This window comes from Nycticebus coucang, chromosome 12, assembly GCF_027406575.1.
Source record: "Nycticebus coucang isolate mNycCou1 chromosome 12, mNycCou1.pri, whole genome shotgun sequence".
NCBI lineage: Eukaryota > Metazoa > Chordata > Mammalia > Primates > Lorisidae > Nycticebus > Nycticebus coucang.
Genome location: NC_069791.1, coordinates 22,189,629 through 22,207,380, shown reverse-complemented (window position 1 = coordinate 22,207,380; position 17,752 = coordinate 22,189,629). Strand labels below are relative to the sequence as shown.

General features: G+C 35.7%; 1 protein-coding gene across 1 annotated transcript in view; it reads right to left on the bottom strand.

Moving 5' to 3' along the window:
* The window catches only part of ADAMTS20 (ADAM metallopeptidase with thrombospondin type 1 motif 20), a 165,841-nt gene that overhangs the window by 69,583 nt on the left and 78,506 nt on the right, over window positions 1-17,752 (bottom strand). The window contains exons 19-28 of the mRNA XM_053556101.1: window positions 14,932-15,058; window positions 13,022-13,232; window positions 12,729-12,893; window positions 11,788-11,952; window positions 10,225-10,344; window positions 9,203-9,310; window positions 8,230-8,394; window positions 7,824-8,114; window positions 6,654-6,815; window positions 5,148-5,324 (exon numbers count right to left, since the gene is read on the bottom strand). Coding sequence (XP_053412076.1) covers window positions 5,148-5,324; window positions 6,654-6,815; window positions 7,824-8,114; window positions 8,230-8,394; window positions 9,203-9,310; window positions 10,225-10,344; window positions 11,788-11,952; window positions 12,729-12,893; window positions 13,022-13,232; window positions 14,932-15,058 — 1,691 coding nt within the window. The remainder of the gene's footprint in view (window positions 1-5,147; window positions 5,325-6,653; window positions 6,816-7,823; window positions 8,115-8,229; window positions 8,395-9,202; window positions 9,311-10,224; window positions 10,345-11,787; window positions 11,953-12,728; window positions 12,894-13,021; window positions 13,233-14,931; window positions 15,059-17,752) is intronic.

Below are 17,752 nucleotides of genomic sequence, written 5' to 3'. Positions count from 1 at the left end.
GAGATACTTTTACAAGTTATCTTACCAGTATGTAATAAATTCTAACTTCACTCAACATTATAATGCATGTACACACACACAGAGTCGCTCCTTTTATAATCTCGTCATCCATTAGAGTATCTATTCAGACTGTTGCCAGGCCCTACGCTTCAAATTTGCAGAGCCCAACTGAGTCTTCAAAATTATTTTCAGAGCATCACATCTAAATTACACATCCCTCCCGGTTCTCCCTTTTGGTGAGGTATGAAACTCACAAGGGCAGAGAAGGTATAGATGCTGCAATTATGCAGAAACTAAACTGCTCTTCTAGGGTAGGAACTAGGACACCACTCATCACTTGCCAGGTTATGATGGAATACTCTACTAGTTTAAGCTATCTAGAAGGAATTAGTGATAGAATTATTTTGTTGTCAACTGCAATCCTCATTACTAATTCTCGGATTATTGTAACCTTTTACGCCCACATATGATAGGTCTTCAACATTATAAAATCACGGGGTTATTCCTGACATGGGATAAGAATTCCAGCCTGCCTTCTGATCATCTGTTAATTTACTATGTTCATTACTAAGCTGCAAACTCCTTGTACACAGGGAGTGTGCCTGGTTTATTTCCAGGGACGAGCACAATGCCTGCTATTTAGCAGATACTCATGATTTGACGGAGAATCAGTACATGTGTTTTAGAAATATACAGTAATAAACATAATGGAAAAACTTTCAATCCTTAATAAATATTTCTATTTCTATGATAAATTTATTTTAAAATTTATTTAAAAGTAGATTTCCAACCTATCTACTATGCATATGTGTGTCTTTTCTAAATTTAAGAAATAACTAATTACTATAAATGTTCCCCTGAACACTCCACATTACAAAGTCGAAATAAAGAACTCACAGTTCTTGAAACCACGTCCCTGCACATTACCTTGCTACAGCGGCTGCTGTGGGTCACAGGGGTAATGGATGCAGTAACGAGTGTCCTCCAGAGTGCACTTTCCCCAGGGGGAAGCTACGGTGGAAGGGGCTGGCCAACCCCTCCGCTCAGACCCTTGGTATTCTTTTGGCAAACGGACAAACTTCAGATTTCCCGGCTATGTGCTACTAACTATACGCTCATTTCTGAAAGTGCTTCCATTATTATTTGCTACATTCTACTGTATCATTTTAGAGATTTAGATTTAGAACATATATTTTTCTACACAATGCTATAGAAGGGAATTTTTTTTTAAAAGAAACATTGGGTGAAAGCACCAGAATTAAGAGTAAGCTTTCATTTAAAGACAAGCCAACTTGTTCATTTGTTGTGAGGAAAAAACAATCTTTAAGGGAAAAAGGAAGAAAACATATTGGCTTTGATTCTGTTGGATAGTTATCCACCCCTGAACACACTGGAATACACGTTATTTGTTTACCAAACATGATTTCATTCTATGTAGGGAATAAAAATGTTATAGGAAAATAAATCATTTCTTAATAAGACTTAGTAAAAAATATAAATCAATATAAATTGACTTAAAGAGCATTTGCTAGTTCAATTATGTTACATGTAATATCCCTGTGTATGAAAAAGAGGAGAAAAGTAAGACTTTTAGTCACACCCACCTTCAAAAGATTACCTTAGTCATAAGCTATTTTTAACTTGCTAAACAAATTGGTTTATGTCATTTTATTCATTGTTTATAATACGTGAAAAGAAAAATATAAAAATTTCTAATATTTAAAAATGTATAATTAAACAATATATCTTATACATTTATATCCCAATGTTAGTTTGTACTAGGAATATTATATAAAAAATAGCAGTAGTTTATACATATACTGAGTAAAATTATGAAAACATACACTATTCAACAATTAAATGTTTAATAAGAAAAATGAACAGTTTGTTATGTAAGAGAAATGCCACCAGAGAAAGGAGGCATTTTTCACAATTCAAGATCTTTGTGGTGACCTAAAACATTTTAGGCACTGATCTGAGGAGGCAAGATACAACATACACGTGAATTATGCAAAGCACAAAGCCACACACACGTCATTAATAAACAAGGGTTAAAATACAATCATTTTGCATTGACCGGTCACAAAAATGCAGTCATTAAATTAACACACATAGGTTATGATTTATTTATTCTTTTTGTTATTACAGCACAAGATTTTCTACAACATGAAAATTTCAATGTATTCTTACAGCTTCTGTAATATTTTAAGTGATTTTGCACTTTGTATTTTTATTTTGCTTTGAAATGAAAAGTGTTTCAGAGATTTCATGCTATTAATTCAGACACGTACACGCACATACTCTCTTAATTTTATAACCTAGTGGATAGGATCTGTTGAAATTAAAGTTATATAGCAGAGAATATTAACCTTATTAAGGGGTATTATGAAGTTTGGCTAACATGTACCAACACTGAAAGAGGTAAAAGGTTATATCTTGTTTTTGATAACAAAACTTCAGATCCCCTAGACCCTTTTAATATAAAAGGCTAACTTAATTATAAATATTCTTCATATGAAAAAAAGAAATCCAGGTACTCTAATGACATATATGTACTTTATACATATAAAAAGTAAATAAATAACTTTACAAAAACTCTAACATAAACATTTATTATTTTTAAAACTTCATTTCAATCTATCAAAAAACAAAAAATTACAGTTCTTCACTTGTGCAAAGACTGAATTATTCAATAAACTCCTTTTGGAATATACATGTAGTAAACAATGAAGACTTCTGTACTTCCGTCTATCTTGTAATTTGTGGTTATTGTTGTTTTCTTATTTATTTCTGTGAGGTTGAAAAGACATCTATGCATAGGACATTAATGGACATTCAGATTTTTCACTTGTGACATCATGTATATACAAAAAGAGCATAACACAAATATATTGTGATATTGTATTGGACACATTCCGAGGCAGTATATAAATACTGTCTGAATACCATAGTGGATATGTACAGAAGGTTGATAAACTTTAATATGTTATAAAATGTCAAAGGACCAAAAACATCTGAAGTTGACCCCAAAGAAATTATTTCTAATTTTAATATTCTGTAACTTGAAGTATATTTTTATGTCAAACTTAAGAAGCATTATAATGTTTATCAGATAGATCAAAGGTCAGTAAACTTTTCTCAGAAAGAGCTAAACAGAATAAATCCTTTAGACATTTTGGGGCATACAGTCTCTATTGCAACTAATCAACTCTTCTGCTGTATGCAAAGCCAGCCATAGATAAGACATAAACAAATGAGCACGACTGTTTCAATGAAGGGTATTTACTAAAATAGGCCATGGTCCAGATTTGGTCCATGGAAAACATTTGCTGACTCCTGAACAAAATATCTGACTCAAAAATGCTTAACTTTAATTGCTTCAATACTTAGTACAAAGCCAAAAACATAAGTAAATGTTTGATGCTTTCTGAATTAAAGTCATAAATGGGTAAGGAAAATAAAACTTTTGTGCTCAGAAACAAAAGCCATTATTGATCAATCACAAATTAATGATTAAGATTCTCCTTTCCTAATTGGGGCAAAATTCCAAAAAGGTAATCCATAGCCTTATTAAGAACCAGGCTTATGGGCAGCGCCTGTGGCTCAGTGAGTAGGGCGCCGGCCCCATATGCCGAGGGTGGCGGGTTCAAACCCAGCCCTGGCCAAACTGCAACAACAAAACAAAAAAGAACCAGGCTTATAAACTAAAAACCAATAAAGTGGGGAAAAAAATTGCAAAAGAGATATAGTAAGGCAAAAGTAAATTTCCAATCTAAGCTGGCTAATTAAAAATGGTATCTTTTAATGGTGAGTTCTTCCAATATTTCAAATCCCCCCAAGTAGACTGCAAACTCCATAGGGATAAGAAAAAAATATATATATGAAAAAAAGAAATATGATTTAATTATCTCTATAGCATCATGCCTAGAATTTAGAATATGGTCAGTAAATTTCGATTAAATAAAAATAAGGTGGCATAATGTGTTTTTGTTAGTTTCGACAAAGTGATGGTCCTCTGAAACATTAATTTTACTTTAAGATCCTCCTGCAAAGTTAAAATGTTCTGTTGCTCTACATCATGTCACACTTTGACTGGAAAGATACATTCCAGCCTCAACCAGAACTTTACTCTTCAAACAGCAGAACTTGAAACTTGAGTTTACATCTTTCATGATGGTTTGACTGGGGCAAAATGAAACAAGTGCAGGCTTCAAGGATTGGTTATAAAACTGAAGTTGTAATTATTTTTCAAATAAAAACTGTTTAACTTTAAAAATGTAATAGATAGATTATAAACTCAAATCAGTTTTTCACCTAACAGAAATAAACTTGGTTGTTCAGGATTCAGAAGATCAGTGGTGATCAAACAGTGTATTTTATTATTGTTATATGTTTATTATTCCTCAAATACTGGATGTTTGAAGAATACTAGAGAACCATTCATAAGCAAAACTTTAAGTTTTGTCTATAGGTCTAAAAAAAACCCAGAAAATTAAAACATTCCCAACCTACAGTAACTCCACACAGTGGAAGAAATACATACTCATATAAATTATTACATAAATCATACTTTCCATGATGTATGTAACAGACTACATTCAACTTACTTTATGTAAGTAAAAGTCTCTATGTTTACTTTAATATAGTATTTTCACATTTCCAAGCAAATTAAGTTTAACAATGACAAAAAAAAGTTTTAAAAAATGTTATTTGGTTTTTGGATCAGTTATTGGACATCGACAGACAGAAGCCACATAAATGCTCAAACAAGACACAGCCTGAATTTGCCATTGTTACAAGCACAGTGTTAACAGTATGTACAAATGTAAATAGTAAAATATATCTGATGAATTGAAAGCAAGCCAACGATGTAACAGAGAAAAATATTTCCATCAGAATAGTGCTATGGTTCAAAATTCACATGTAAAAAATAAATACATATAAAATTATATATATTACAGGAGTTGCAATCAAATGGATTCCTCTTTAACACTATCAAATTTAATAACACAAGCCAAGATGGTTAATGATCTTATTTTTTGAAAAAATCAGAAAGGATAAAGTATCTGCATTCCACAATTGGTAAAGAAAGAAAATTAAAATAAAAGGCACAAAACAAAACAAAAAAGATAAGAATACTATCGTACCGATTTCCACGGTCCCCGATGCCATGCTGCACCATCAGGACACGCGTGCACTTGGCACTGCACTACACTAGGTGGCTTGTTTAACACCTCACAGTTGTGCTCTTGTGACATCTGGCCATTGGGAAACTGACAAATTACAAATCTTGATTTTATTCCTCCTCCACATGTTTGTGTACACTAAAAACAAAAAAAAATAGGAAAATCCAAGACTATTAAAGTTTATCATTCCTTCATAATTCTCAGCATTTCTCCCTGGGTAAAATAATAAATCAAAGTTTTAATTCTACAATTAAAAAAAAAACTGACAAGACTTCTGGAATTAGTATCATGAAATATTTGAACAACTATCAAGTGTCTATAAGATACTGGTGGCAGGGTAAGCCAGAAGCAAAACTGATTCGCCTAAGTAACAAGCATTAATTGCATGAAGTGTGGTATACATCAATAGAGGACTATGTAGCAGTAAAAGTTAATAACTGGGTTTAACTTTATAAACACAAAAAGATGCTCAATATATACTATATAAAAATTGCAGGTATCAAAGCAACACGTTCATGTATAATGCAAACTCATTTCTAAAACTCACACAGAACAAAAGTCAGGCAGAAACTCTAAAAGTTATCTCTCTCTAACTTTTCATGTGATTTCAATTTTCAAAATGAACACACATAAACTCGAAAATAGAAAAGTTACTTTAATTTTGGAAAACAGTAAAAGTGTATTTTAAAAATGTACTTGATATTTACTAGTGCTCAGTCAGAATGTACCTTTAAATAATGATTTCCAATCTCTCTCTGAGGAGAAATAATATGCTAAAAATAAATATGATTGATTAAATTAGGTGATTCCTTTCATTCATCCAAAGATAATATAAATTTTTGTTTCTATTTTTTCCCATTCCAAATTATGAGGAGGATTAGTATTGAAAACGACTGTTTTAAAAATTAGCTTTTTTATTTCCATTGCCTAGAGGGCCAATGCATGAAAAAAGCGTAATTGACAACTCCCTGGTCACCCAATGAATGATATACAAATGTAAATAGTAAAACAGAGGAGGTTTTACTATTCTCACAGTCAGTGAGAAGGAGAAACAAAACAAAACAAAAAACACGTTTTTTTCCCTGCTGCAACGTGTTTATTATGTGCCCCACCCAAAATATATATATATATATATATGAGAGAACAGGCTTTATATTTCAACCTAGCTTTCTATTTTTATATCAACCTAATTTTTTAAATAGTTAAAAGAATAATAAACTCATTTTAGAAAGATCTTAGTAGTAACAAACATTTGACTAGCTTATTAGGTCCTATTAAAAATTATGGAACAATACGCCCATTTTTTATCATGAAGGAGTGATTTAAACCCTAACATCTATTAAAAGAACATGGTTTTAATCACTCAGTTAAAAAAATCTTTGTGTCGTATCCCACACTATAAACTGCTTTCCTTTTTATCCTCAGAGATGGAATCATCTCACAAGCTTAGGCCACATTTTGACTTACTTCTCCCCAGCTTCCGAAGTTCCACCGTGGACAAGGTCCTGAATCACAGTGCCTGGACTCTGGGGGCCTGGAGGCTGCGTCACAGTGACTGGCACTGCGCCCGTGTTCATCCTGGCAGACCACCACCCTGCGCTGAAGACCTCCAGCACAGCTGCTAGAGCACTGACAAGGAGAAACAAAACAAAACAAAAAACACAACTTGCACATTCAACGTCATGAATTCGCGTGGGGAAAAATCACACCCCACATCAAATTCTCCTCACTGCAATCATAATTTGAATCAAGAAAATCTGTCAAAAAAATCCACTTGTGTTTTACCAGGGGCTTCATTAGAATTCATTGATGAAAAGATGAGGCTTTTAAGCTTTCATTAGAAAATAATTTTCTCTTTAAGTAAAAAGAAATTAATGTTTTAAGGTCTTACTAGGAAAGAACAAAAAGGATAATTCAGCGTTAAATTACTTAATTTTGACATTGGTGTTTCTCTTTCTTTTGTAACATTAATCTACATAAAATACAAAGTACAATTATACCTTTCATAATTTATTATGGTTTTACACCAGCTTATTAAATTGCCATCGTAATAATTTTGTGTCTTGGGGCAATTTTTTATAAAAATGTATAGTCTTACCTCTTGCAGGATTTTCTATTGTTTTCATTATAACGAACTCTAACTAGGAGTGTTTTAAAGTGCATTCTTCTGGAATCATAACATCACATTAGTGTATAATTTAATAAGAACTCTGCAGATTTGTAATCTGCATCAAAAATGCTTAATTGTTTTAAGATTTAAACTATTTATCTTTAGCATTTAAAGTATTTGACATCACCATATACATATCTGTTGAAAGGATGTTATAGGGCGGCGCCTGTGGCTCAGTCGGTAAGGCGCCGGCCCCATATACCGAGGGTGGCGGGTTCAAACCTGACCCCGGCCAAACTGCAACCAAAAAATAGCCGGGCCTTGTGGCGGGCGCCTGTAGTCCCAGCTACTTGGGAGGCTGAGGCAAGAAAATCGCTTAAGCCCAGGAGTTGGAGGTTGCTGTGAGCTTTGTGAGGCCACGGCACTCTACCAAGGGCCATAAAGTGAGACTCTCTCTCTACAATAAAAAGAAAGGATGCTATAAAACAAAATTATAGAATTAATATAACTCGATAAAGATGGCTTACTGATCCCCAAGGTCCTGTTCTCCATTGGTTTCCTCTGGCTGACGAATGGACCCCCTGATTTTGATTATCTTTAGGTTTGTGAGTTAATGGAAAATTCCTGCCTGGGAAATGGCTTGGCTCCTCAGAGGAACTGGGGAAGTGGCTGTATGTGGGCAGGCATTCTGCCAAGTTACATTCCTCTTCTAGCAGAGGGCGCACTCCAGGGTCGCAGTAATTCTCATCAATAGGCTGATGGTAGTTGATGCAAAAAACTTGCCGAGTTGTTTTTCCACGTCCACAGGAAGCTGAACACTGATCAAAAATTGAGCCAACATATACAATGTAATCTACTGCATTAACAGTATATTACATATCAAATATTACATTTAAATTTTTTATTTCCCTTTATTCTCATAAGGATACTTACAGGTGACCAATTTCCTGTTTGCCACTCTCCACAGGGGCTGAAACAGGGAGATATTTCAGCAGGTCGGGGTGAGTGGGTACAATATGATTCATCCGCTATTCCATCCTGAGCATCACGACAGCTTACGTAGCGGGCTTGACTACCACTTCCACAAGACACAGAGCACTTAAAAAAAAATCAGATTATACTGAGGTGCCACATCGTACCTGGCGCATGTTCCTTAATATAGTTGCTACATTTCTGAAGCATTATATTTCTTGAGAATATTTAAACTACAAATAATATCACCTGGCATCACTTCTGAGCCAAATAAAGGTCAGGTAGTGAAGACCCCAATCCGTTTAGGTTACAAATTTCACATACAACATATAATAGTTTGAATTATATATGAATATAATGATTCAAATGCTTAGTAATTTGCTAAAATTAAAGATACTGAAAACATTTTAGGTAAGAGAATCTTAAGAAGTAATTAAATACAATTTTGATTCGGCAAAGAAGATACCATAAAAAAATAACTTTGAAAGACCTAAGTATTAGGGGAGATATGATTCCAAAATTAAAATATTTAGAAAATTACAGGTATATATTCCCAACAAGACTATACCCCACATACATTAAAGCTTTCAGTTTAGAATAACACCGTGACAATGTCTGTAGTTTAAATAAAAGCTGATAAAAGCCTAATATCACATCCTCTCATAATAACCTGTGACAGTGTATTATTATTATTTAAATTTCATAGAAAAATAGACTCAGAAAATTTAAATTTCTTGTCCAGAGACACAGAGCTCTTGAAAGTCGGAGAAGGATTCAGCCATCAATTCCTGCTTCTAAATCCTATGCTCCTCCAGTATCATTAAGACACCTGAGAATAAATGCAGACACTAATTTTCAAATCTTCAGCAGCCATTCTGTTTTGTCAAAAGCCTCTATAATGGAAGCACCATATCTCTTAAAGAAATTTACTCACCGGAGTCCAAGAACCATGTCGCCATTGTGCTATCTTTCCTGTGGGAACAGCTGGTAATGAAGTGGCCCCAATTTCAGAAACAACTGGACAAGGTGTAACGACACAGTCCTGTTCCAAAGAAAAATGAATCTCTAAACATTACTCCGTCACTCTGATTTATATTTAATCCAATACTTCCTTTCTTCTGCCCTATGTCTAATTCAAGAACAATTTACAAATTGAACTAAATTACAAAAAGGTGATCTAAAGGTTTTTCTTTTTCTTTCTTTGCTTTTTTCTTTTTTATTCAGACTGAGTCTCTCACTCTATTGCCCTGGGAAGAGTGCTGAGGTGTCATCATAGCTCACAGCAACCTCAAACTCCTGGAGTTCAAGCAATCCTTTTGCCTCAGCCTTGAAAGTAGCTGGGACTACACGCCTGTGCCACTACATCTGACTAGTTTTTCTATTTTTAGTAGGTAGGGGGTGTTGCTCTTGCTCAGGCTGGTCTTAATCTCCTGAGCTCAAGCAATTCACCCACCTCAGCCTCCCAGAGTGTTAGGATTACAGATGTAAGCCACAGTGCTTGGAGGTTTTTATTTTTCAAAAGCACAAACTACAGTAGGGTCCAGTGCCAAGAACAGGTAATGACTCGGAATCCTAACATTTGGGTCAGGCTGTCTGATGGTTAAAAAGGAAACTACAGGCTGTCTGTAGTTCTTTAAAAATATTGCTCAGCTGAAACATTCTGAATGTATGCAGACCTCTATCTCAAAAAGCACTATATACTTTAGAAGTTCATGTTATGCATAATAACTGATATAAGTCATCTTCATTTCAAAAAATGGAAATACAGCTAAAGAGTAAAATAGTTCATTTACGATGCTGGCAAAACCAACAACAATAAATCCCCCTACACATGACATGTTTTTAAAGGCATGTAAGTTTAAGTGGGAAAAAATACAGAAAGACATTCCTGTAACATATCAAAAATCTTTCTATCTCAGAAAGCTTTTTGTGTCTAACCCAAGAAGTTTCCCTTGCCTGCCTGTCCCTCGGGCGACTGGCTCCATGGCACGTGGTGTCATCTAACACTACGCTGAGAAGCTCACTGACACATTGAACAGCACGTATCTGATGTCCATGTCCACAGGTGGCTGTGCACTGAAAAAACACAAATAGATATTAGAAAAACATTTTTTCAAAAATTACATAAAATTTCATATTTTTAACGAGTACTAACATAATTCCAGTAGATCTTATTGCTAGTCCTTTTTATAAGATTCACGATTTTAAATAAATAAATTCAATCAATATGCACATTGTTTCAAATGTATTAGGTAGATGTCAATAAAATATTGACATTAACACAATTGTGTAATTATCATTGTGGCCTAAAAAGTTATCATGTAAAAACATCAATAGAAGCCTGATATTGTAGAGGCAGAATCAATATGATTTAGGAAAACTAAACACTCACACTTTTCGATCTCTACGTGGTGTATACATGTCATTAAATATTCCAAGTAAATTTCAAAGAGATAAAAGAAGGAAGAGTGTATAATAAAGAAAAGATGAAAGAACGTTTCCTATCCACTGTGGCAAGCCCCCCAGAATGGTGGGGTACCTGCCTTCCTCCAGCCTGACCAGGCTCACTCTGCAGATTCCTAGCTGCCTGTTTGGCAAAACTTCTAAACAATGCCTACTCTAAATACAGTGAAGATGTCAATCTAAACACAGAACATGAAAACATGTATATTTTAAACAAAGCTGATAAGAGCAGCAATCTGTAGCATGTTGGTTAATAAAAATAAGTTCAAAAGAAAAGCTGAAATACAGGTTGGCCATAAAGTTTGTGTGAAACTTAAATGCTGTGCAATTTAAAATTGCACACAAACTTATAGCCACCCTGTATTTACTACAACAAAATTAGCAATACTGTCAACATTTTGCAGATAAAGGTTCACACTTCAGGGGTATCTTTCTTTCTTTGTTTTATGGTATGCTTACATGGTTTCAATTTTGGCCCCAGATCAGTTTTGAGCTGTTACAGAGAGAACTTTTAAAGGATTCACTATACATGGTAATTTTCACATTTCCTTTTTTCTTGCACTCATTCTTAAACAGAAATGTCAGTGTTGGCTAAAGAATAGATTAAATTTCCTTGGTTACAGTTATGCCTTATTAACAAAAAGGGGCATGTTTCCACAGCTCAAACAGTTGTCAAATACTCTGTTGCTCCCCCAAGTTGTCACACTCTGTAGGGAAGCATGAGGAATCCTTGAGCAAATGAGAAAAAAAGGGTCACAGGGTGAAAATTTAGTAGTGCCAGAAAATATACAATGACTCCTTCAGGGATTAACACTCGTGAAACACATACCACACATTGGCAGACACAGCCCAGGCCCGCCCCAGCTTTGCCAGTGCAGGTCAGGGGAATGAGATGGCAGAGAGGCCCAGACATGGCTCTTATGTCCAGCAGTATCTTTCTAATAAACCAACCCAAATTTCATTGCATCCACAAAAGGAGGCATGAATACATCACAACTTCTGTGCCATTCTGTAAACATGGATCCAGTTAGAAAAATCCCTATATCATATACTCACAGAACCCCATGGTCCTACTTGCCAGGAAGCACATGGATGGAGCTCACATGGCCGCAGAGATTCAGGTTCAGTGCTTGGATTACAGAAGCCGTCACTCAAGTGATCCTCATTCAGCTGACACCATACTTGCCGCTGCTCTGTTCCTTTTCCACATGTAACGAGACACTGTAAGAAGATGACCCGATCACTATTTATTTGCAGTGATTGTCAAAACAAATGACAATGATCAATTTGCATATTAAAATACAGTTGGAAGAGCAATCCCAAGTGCATTTTCTTTCATTGCTCCAGAGATAATTACTAAATAAAATCACACTATCTCCTAACTTCTGCTGTCCAAGTCCCTCTGAAACATCCACCTATTCCTGGAAACAAAGGTATAAAACTAACCTTAGAATAAAAAATATATATATAAGGCTCCTGTAGGCAGGGACACTTCCTTATGAAAATGGTTATAGGATTAAACAACAGTTACTGTTATTGTTAGCCAGATACTGTAAATAGTTTAAGGATGAACTATTTTGTAAATTTTTGATTGCCTTGATAATAAAGTTATTTACAAAATGATAAAATAAATTCAAATATTTTCGAATCTTTTTTTTTTTTTTTTGTAGAGACAGAGTCTCACTTCATGGCCCTCAGTAGAGTGCCGTGGCCTCACACAGCTCATAGCAACCTCCAACTCCTGGGCTTAAGCGATTCTCTTGCCTCAGCCTCCCAAGTAGCTGGGACTACAGGTGCCCGCCACAGCGCCCGGCTATTTTTTGGCTGCAGTTCAGCCGGGGCCGGGCTTGAACCCACCACCCTCGGGTATATGGGGCCGGCGCCTTACCGACTGAGCCACAGGCGCCACCCATATTTTCGAATCTTATGAAGTTCGACTGCAAGGCTTTTCTCATATGATATTTTTATAGTTCTAAGCCTCCTGTGTTTAATGTTACCTCACTCCACTCACTAGTAGCCCAACTTGGACAGGAAAACTCGTTGCAATTTTCTACTGTCAATTGGGAAAGTTCTTGGCATTCTCTGTCAGCAAGATGGTGGCCAAAATTATTTATACAGTAAGATTCTCGAGACCTTTCTCCTCCTCCGCAACTCCTGGAGCACTGATTGAAAATAAAAAAGGGGTAACTAATGGGGAAAAGTCAGATTTTTAACAAAAATATACCTTAGAGTAACAAATATCTAATTAGAAAAAAGGGGCAACATTCCTTAAACAATAGTTTTATCGTACCTGGGACCATTCTGAATAATGCCATCTTGTTAACACACAGTCACCATGGCATGGTTCTCGGGTAGGAGGTTTAAGTTGGTCTGCACAATAGTGGCCGTCTACTGGGATGGTGTGTCCTTTGTGAGTGGAATACTTCATGCACTGGACATCCAAGGACCGATACCCTGGACCACAATGGGATGAGCATTCGCTTTTGCCAATGATGTGCCACCTAGAAGAAAAAATTGTTATTACACTTAGAAGATACAGCAATACAATTAAAAAGTAGAGAAACTCATCCATATGATTCAAATTTAAAAATTCTAAGAATTGATGGACAAGCTACCATAAAAATGAAGCCAGTCTGTTAAAGTTGGGGACAGGGGGCAGTACTCATGTACTGACCATGGCATGTGGAGGTGGCCTTGAAGGTATGTCTAAAGAACTTCAAATTTTTCCCCTAAACCCTTGAAAACAGCTAGTTTAGACCAAGATTACCCAATTACATAGTGGAAGATTTGGTGTCTCGTGCCTATAATTCCAGCACTGTGGGAGGCTGAGGAGGGAGAATAGCTTGAGCTCAGGAGTTCAAGACTTGCCTGAGTGAGAGTGAGACCCCGATTCATTATTAAAAAAAAAAAAAAACAAACAGCCAGGTGCTGCAGTGAGTGCCTATAATCCCAACAGCTTCCGGAGGCTGAGGCAGTAGGATGCCCACAGCTCAAGTCTGAGGTTGCAGTGAGCTATGACGACATTGCACTCTGCTTAGGGTATAGGATGGGACTCTGTCTCAACAACAACAACAACAAAAAAGCAAAGAAATAAAAATAAGAAAATAAAAAATAAGCAAGGAAAAAAACATAAAACTATAACTGAATATACTTGACTACCATCAGGCAGCCTCCCCCTGTGTAACCCCTCCGTAGTAGTCTGATTTATGAAGAGGAAATATGTGAGAACTGACTACATCAATAAAGACAAAGCCTTTATAAGTTGGTAAACTAGTTTTTGTAAAACATATAATGCTTTCTCATCCATTTATGTAATCTATATTTAGATAAGATTCCAGGGAAAACATATTTTCTGTTAGGATAAAATGCTATTTTTAGCCAAATTGTCCCAAGGGGAGTCTATCAGACAATATGAGTACAACAGGCTAACAAAGCATAGAATTCACAGGATTTATTTAGCATCTCAAGGATTTTGCTGTGCAGAACTTACACAGGCAGTTCTACCACGGGGGGTGCTTCTGTGCTATGTTCTCAAACAATATCATAAGTACACAGAAATTCTCATCCTTGCTAGTGAAAGAGGTTCTGACAATCCCTAAATGTTAAGTGCCACCTGCTATAATACAAAGAAATATTTGGAATACGGGGTTATCATGCTTTGTGTCACTCCAAGACCAATCACAACCAAAACACCCTCCAAGGATAAGAAATTTAGGTTAGAAGTGCAAACATCCTTGTTATGATCTAGATAAATTTCCTTCAAGTTTAATGGAAAAAATCCTGACAAGATATTAGAGAAATAAATCTATTTATTCTCCACCCTTCAAGCTTCAGAAGTTTATTAGTTCATGAATTCCATGAGCATTACAGAATCATGCTACAAAATTTATTGTTTTAACTCTTTACTCTATCGATTTTCAGATTAGAATTTACCTGTATTTATTTTATAGAAAAAATGGCTTCCATTTTCTATACCAAATGTTAAATCTGGGTACTGTGCACACACTACAAAGAACAATTAATAACAAGTGTGTAGTGAGTTTCACCCTTAATTAATGAGTCTAAAATTTTATAATGGCAAGGGCAGACAAGGAATGTTAGTTACACATCTGCTCTGTGTCTGATACTGTGCTAGATATTTTAATCAGGGCTCACTTATCAGTTTTAATCTGGTTACATTATACATCATTTCTCTTTTACCTTAGTTCACAGTCTGTATTGCACCTTTCAGTAAGAAACAATGGAAGTGGCAAGTGGTCACACCTTTGATCAGACACAACCATTCGATCACTCTTCTGTATGCAGGTAATTTTTCTTCTATGAAGACCTTGGCCAAAGTCAAATGAAAATTAAAAATGAAAGGAAAATTCACATAACTAGATATTCCATAATTATTTAATTCTGCTAATAAGTAAGCTGCACCTTGAATGATTGAGGAGTGCACTTTGTGAAGAGATATAAGCAAGATGGGACAGGTATGGAGCAGAAATTAATTCATTATATCTCAAAGAGGGACTGTTGGTAAGAACTGAGTAGCTAGGGACAGCACTGATGCTATCTATATAGAACACTATACTGTTACCCATTATTTCTGTGTTCACTCCCATAAGTAAATTGCACATATGTACTTGCTCTCATGTTACATAAATTCCTGTGGTAGAAGAAATCTTCTCTGTTCATTGGTCTCAAGCTTACACCAACTGACTATAATGGGACATGACCTATTCCAAACCAAACCAATGGTTTCCCTTTTCCCTGTGCCTCCAGAACAGCATCTTCCAGACAGGGCTATCTTTCAGCCTGGAATCATGAATGAAAAAAACATAGACAAACAAGAGAAAGATCAGTGAGCAAGGCACCCTTAGCTTGGCGGTTAGGGCATGGGCCACATGCATTAGGGCTGGTGGGTTCAAACCCCAGCCTGAGCCTGCTAAACTAAAAAACAACAACAAAAGATAGCCTGGTGTGTGGCGGGCACCTATAGTTCCAGCTATAAGGGAGGCTAAGACAAGAGAATGACTTGAGCCCAAGAGTTTGAGGTTGCTGTGAGCTGTGATGCCACAGTACTCTACTGAGGGCAACATAGTGAGACTCTGTCTCAAAAAAAAGAAAAAAGAAAGATCAGTGATTGTCATGGGTTATAAAAGAAGGAGGGCAGGATTAATGGGTGAAGAGCAGTGAAAGTCCCATGAATTGGGACACACTGGTGGATACATCTCATTATATATTTATCAAAACTTATAGAATTTACAGCATAAAGAGTAAATACTAATGTAAACTATGGATTTAGTTAATAATGCACCAAAATTGGCTTATCCTTTGCACAAATGGGCCACACTAATGCAAGATGTTAGTGATAAGGGAAGGGGGGGATATGGGGATGGAAGGAGGAATCTCTTCATACTTTCACTTCAATTTTTCAATAAACCTAAAATTTCTCTATAAAATACAGTCTATAACTTAAAAAAAGAAAAAAAAAACCCGACTTGGAGGTAAATCCCAAGTTGGAATAAAGCCATAGTCAATCAGCAACCAAAATGTATGAATAAGAAATAAACCTTTGTTGCCCTAAGCCACTGAGATTTGGCTATGGTTTGCACGCAGCATAACCACAGCTAAAGCACACTAAGAGAGGAGTTCACAATGGGCCAGAATAGTTTGAACTTTAAATACTTTCTGCAATGAGGAGATAGTGAAAAGTTTAAGCAGTTAGTAGTGACATGATCAAATTTCCATATTATCAAAGTTCAACTCTGTACTTCCAGGTAACTAAACATGAGCATACAGTAGAACCTCCATGTTGACCATCTCCTCAAGTTGACCTAATTTTCATAGACCGGACATGTACCACATATATATATACATCAGTGCAGTAGGCCCCTTCCTCGTGTTGACCACCTCTGTATGTTGGCAAGTTTGTTACAGTCCCTTGGGTGGCCAACTTTCAGAAGTTCTACTACAATATGTTATCTCTACTCCTTCCTAAGTATCCTTTGAAATAAAGATAAGAAATTTTGAAAAGGCATAAACCTAAAAGAACAAAAAAAAAAAAAACTAAAAAGATAAGAAAAGGAAATTGTGAATGTGAAAAATAGACAGAGATAACTATTTAACAGAGCCAAGGAAGATGAAATATAAGCCAGAAAAGTGGAGAAGAAAAGAAGGAAAAAACTATTCATGCCACAGAATCTAAGAAAAGCCCAGAAATGGAAAACAGTAGGTTCTTCATAAGTGGTGAACGTGTGAGGGGTAGGCTTTAAAAAATGAAGAACTGATTGAAAAGTATCTATAAAGAGCAGTTAGACCACTACCATTCTATCTGGGAGCGGCACAGTCCAATGAAAACAATGTAAGCAACATATGTAATTTCACATTCTCTAGTAGTCACATTAAAAGTAAAGAGAAAAAGGTAAAATTGATTTTAATAACATTTATAGTTAACCCCAAATATCCAAAAATATGGTCATTTCAACATATCATTATAAAATTATTAATATATTTCATATTCCTTTTTCATACTGTCTTTAAAATACAGTATATATTTCACACATACTACACATTGCAATGGACTAACCACATGTGGCTAGTGGCTGCCATACTGGACAGCATAACTCTACTACAGGTGAACTCGAGGGCACAAGACATAGCTGAGGGCACGTGAAGATACACTGCATCAAAAGAAGGTGATTAAGTCAAGTTCTCCATACTGAAGGATGATGTCCCAGCTCACTGGGCTGGCCATCTCCCTCCAGCTTCAAGCTAACTTCTGTTGTACTGCAGCCCCCTCAAGATCCTCAGAAGATAAGAGAAAAAGGTCCAATGACAGTGACATTTGATGCTTTTCCCCAATGACATACGAAAAGGCGGCTTAATGACCCAATTACTCCATAATGACTTGTCCAACTCACAAGGGATTAGAAAAATAGATTTTAAAAATCAAATTAAGAGACAATTGTCCTGATATTCACACAACTAGAATTAAAGAGAAGATCCATAAAAACTTCCAGAATGGAAAAGCACA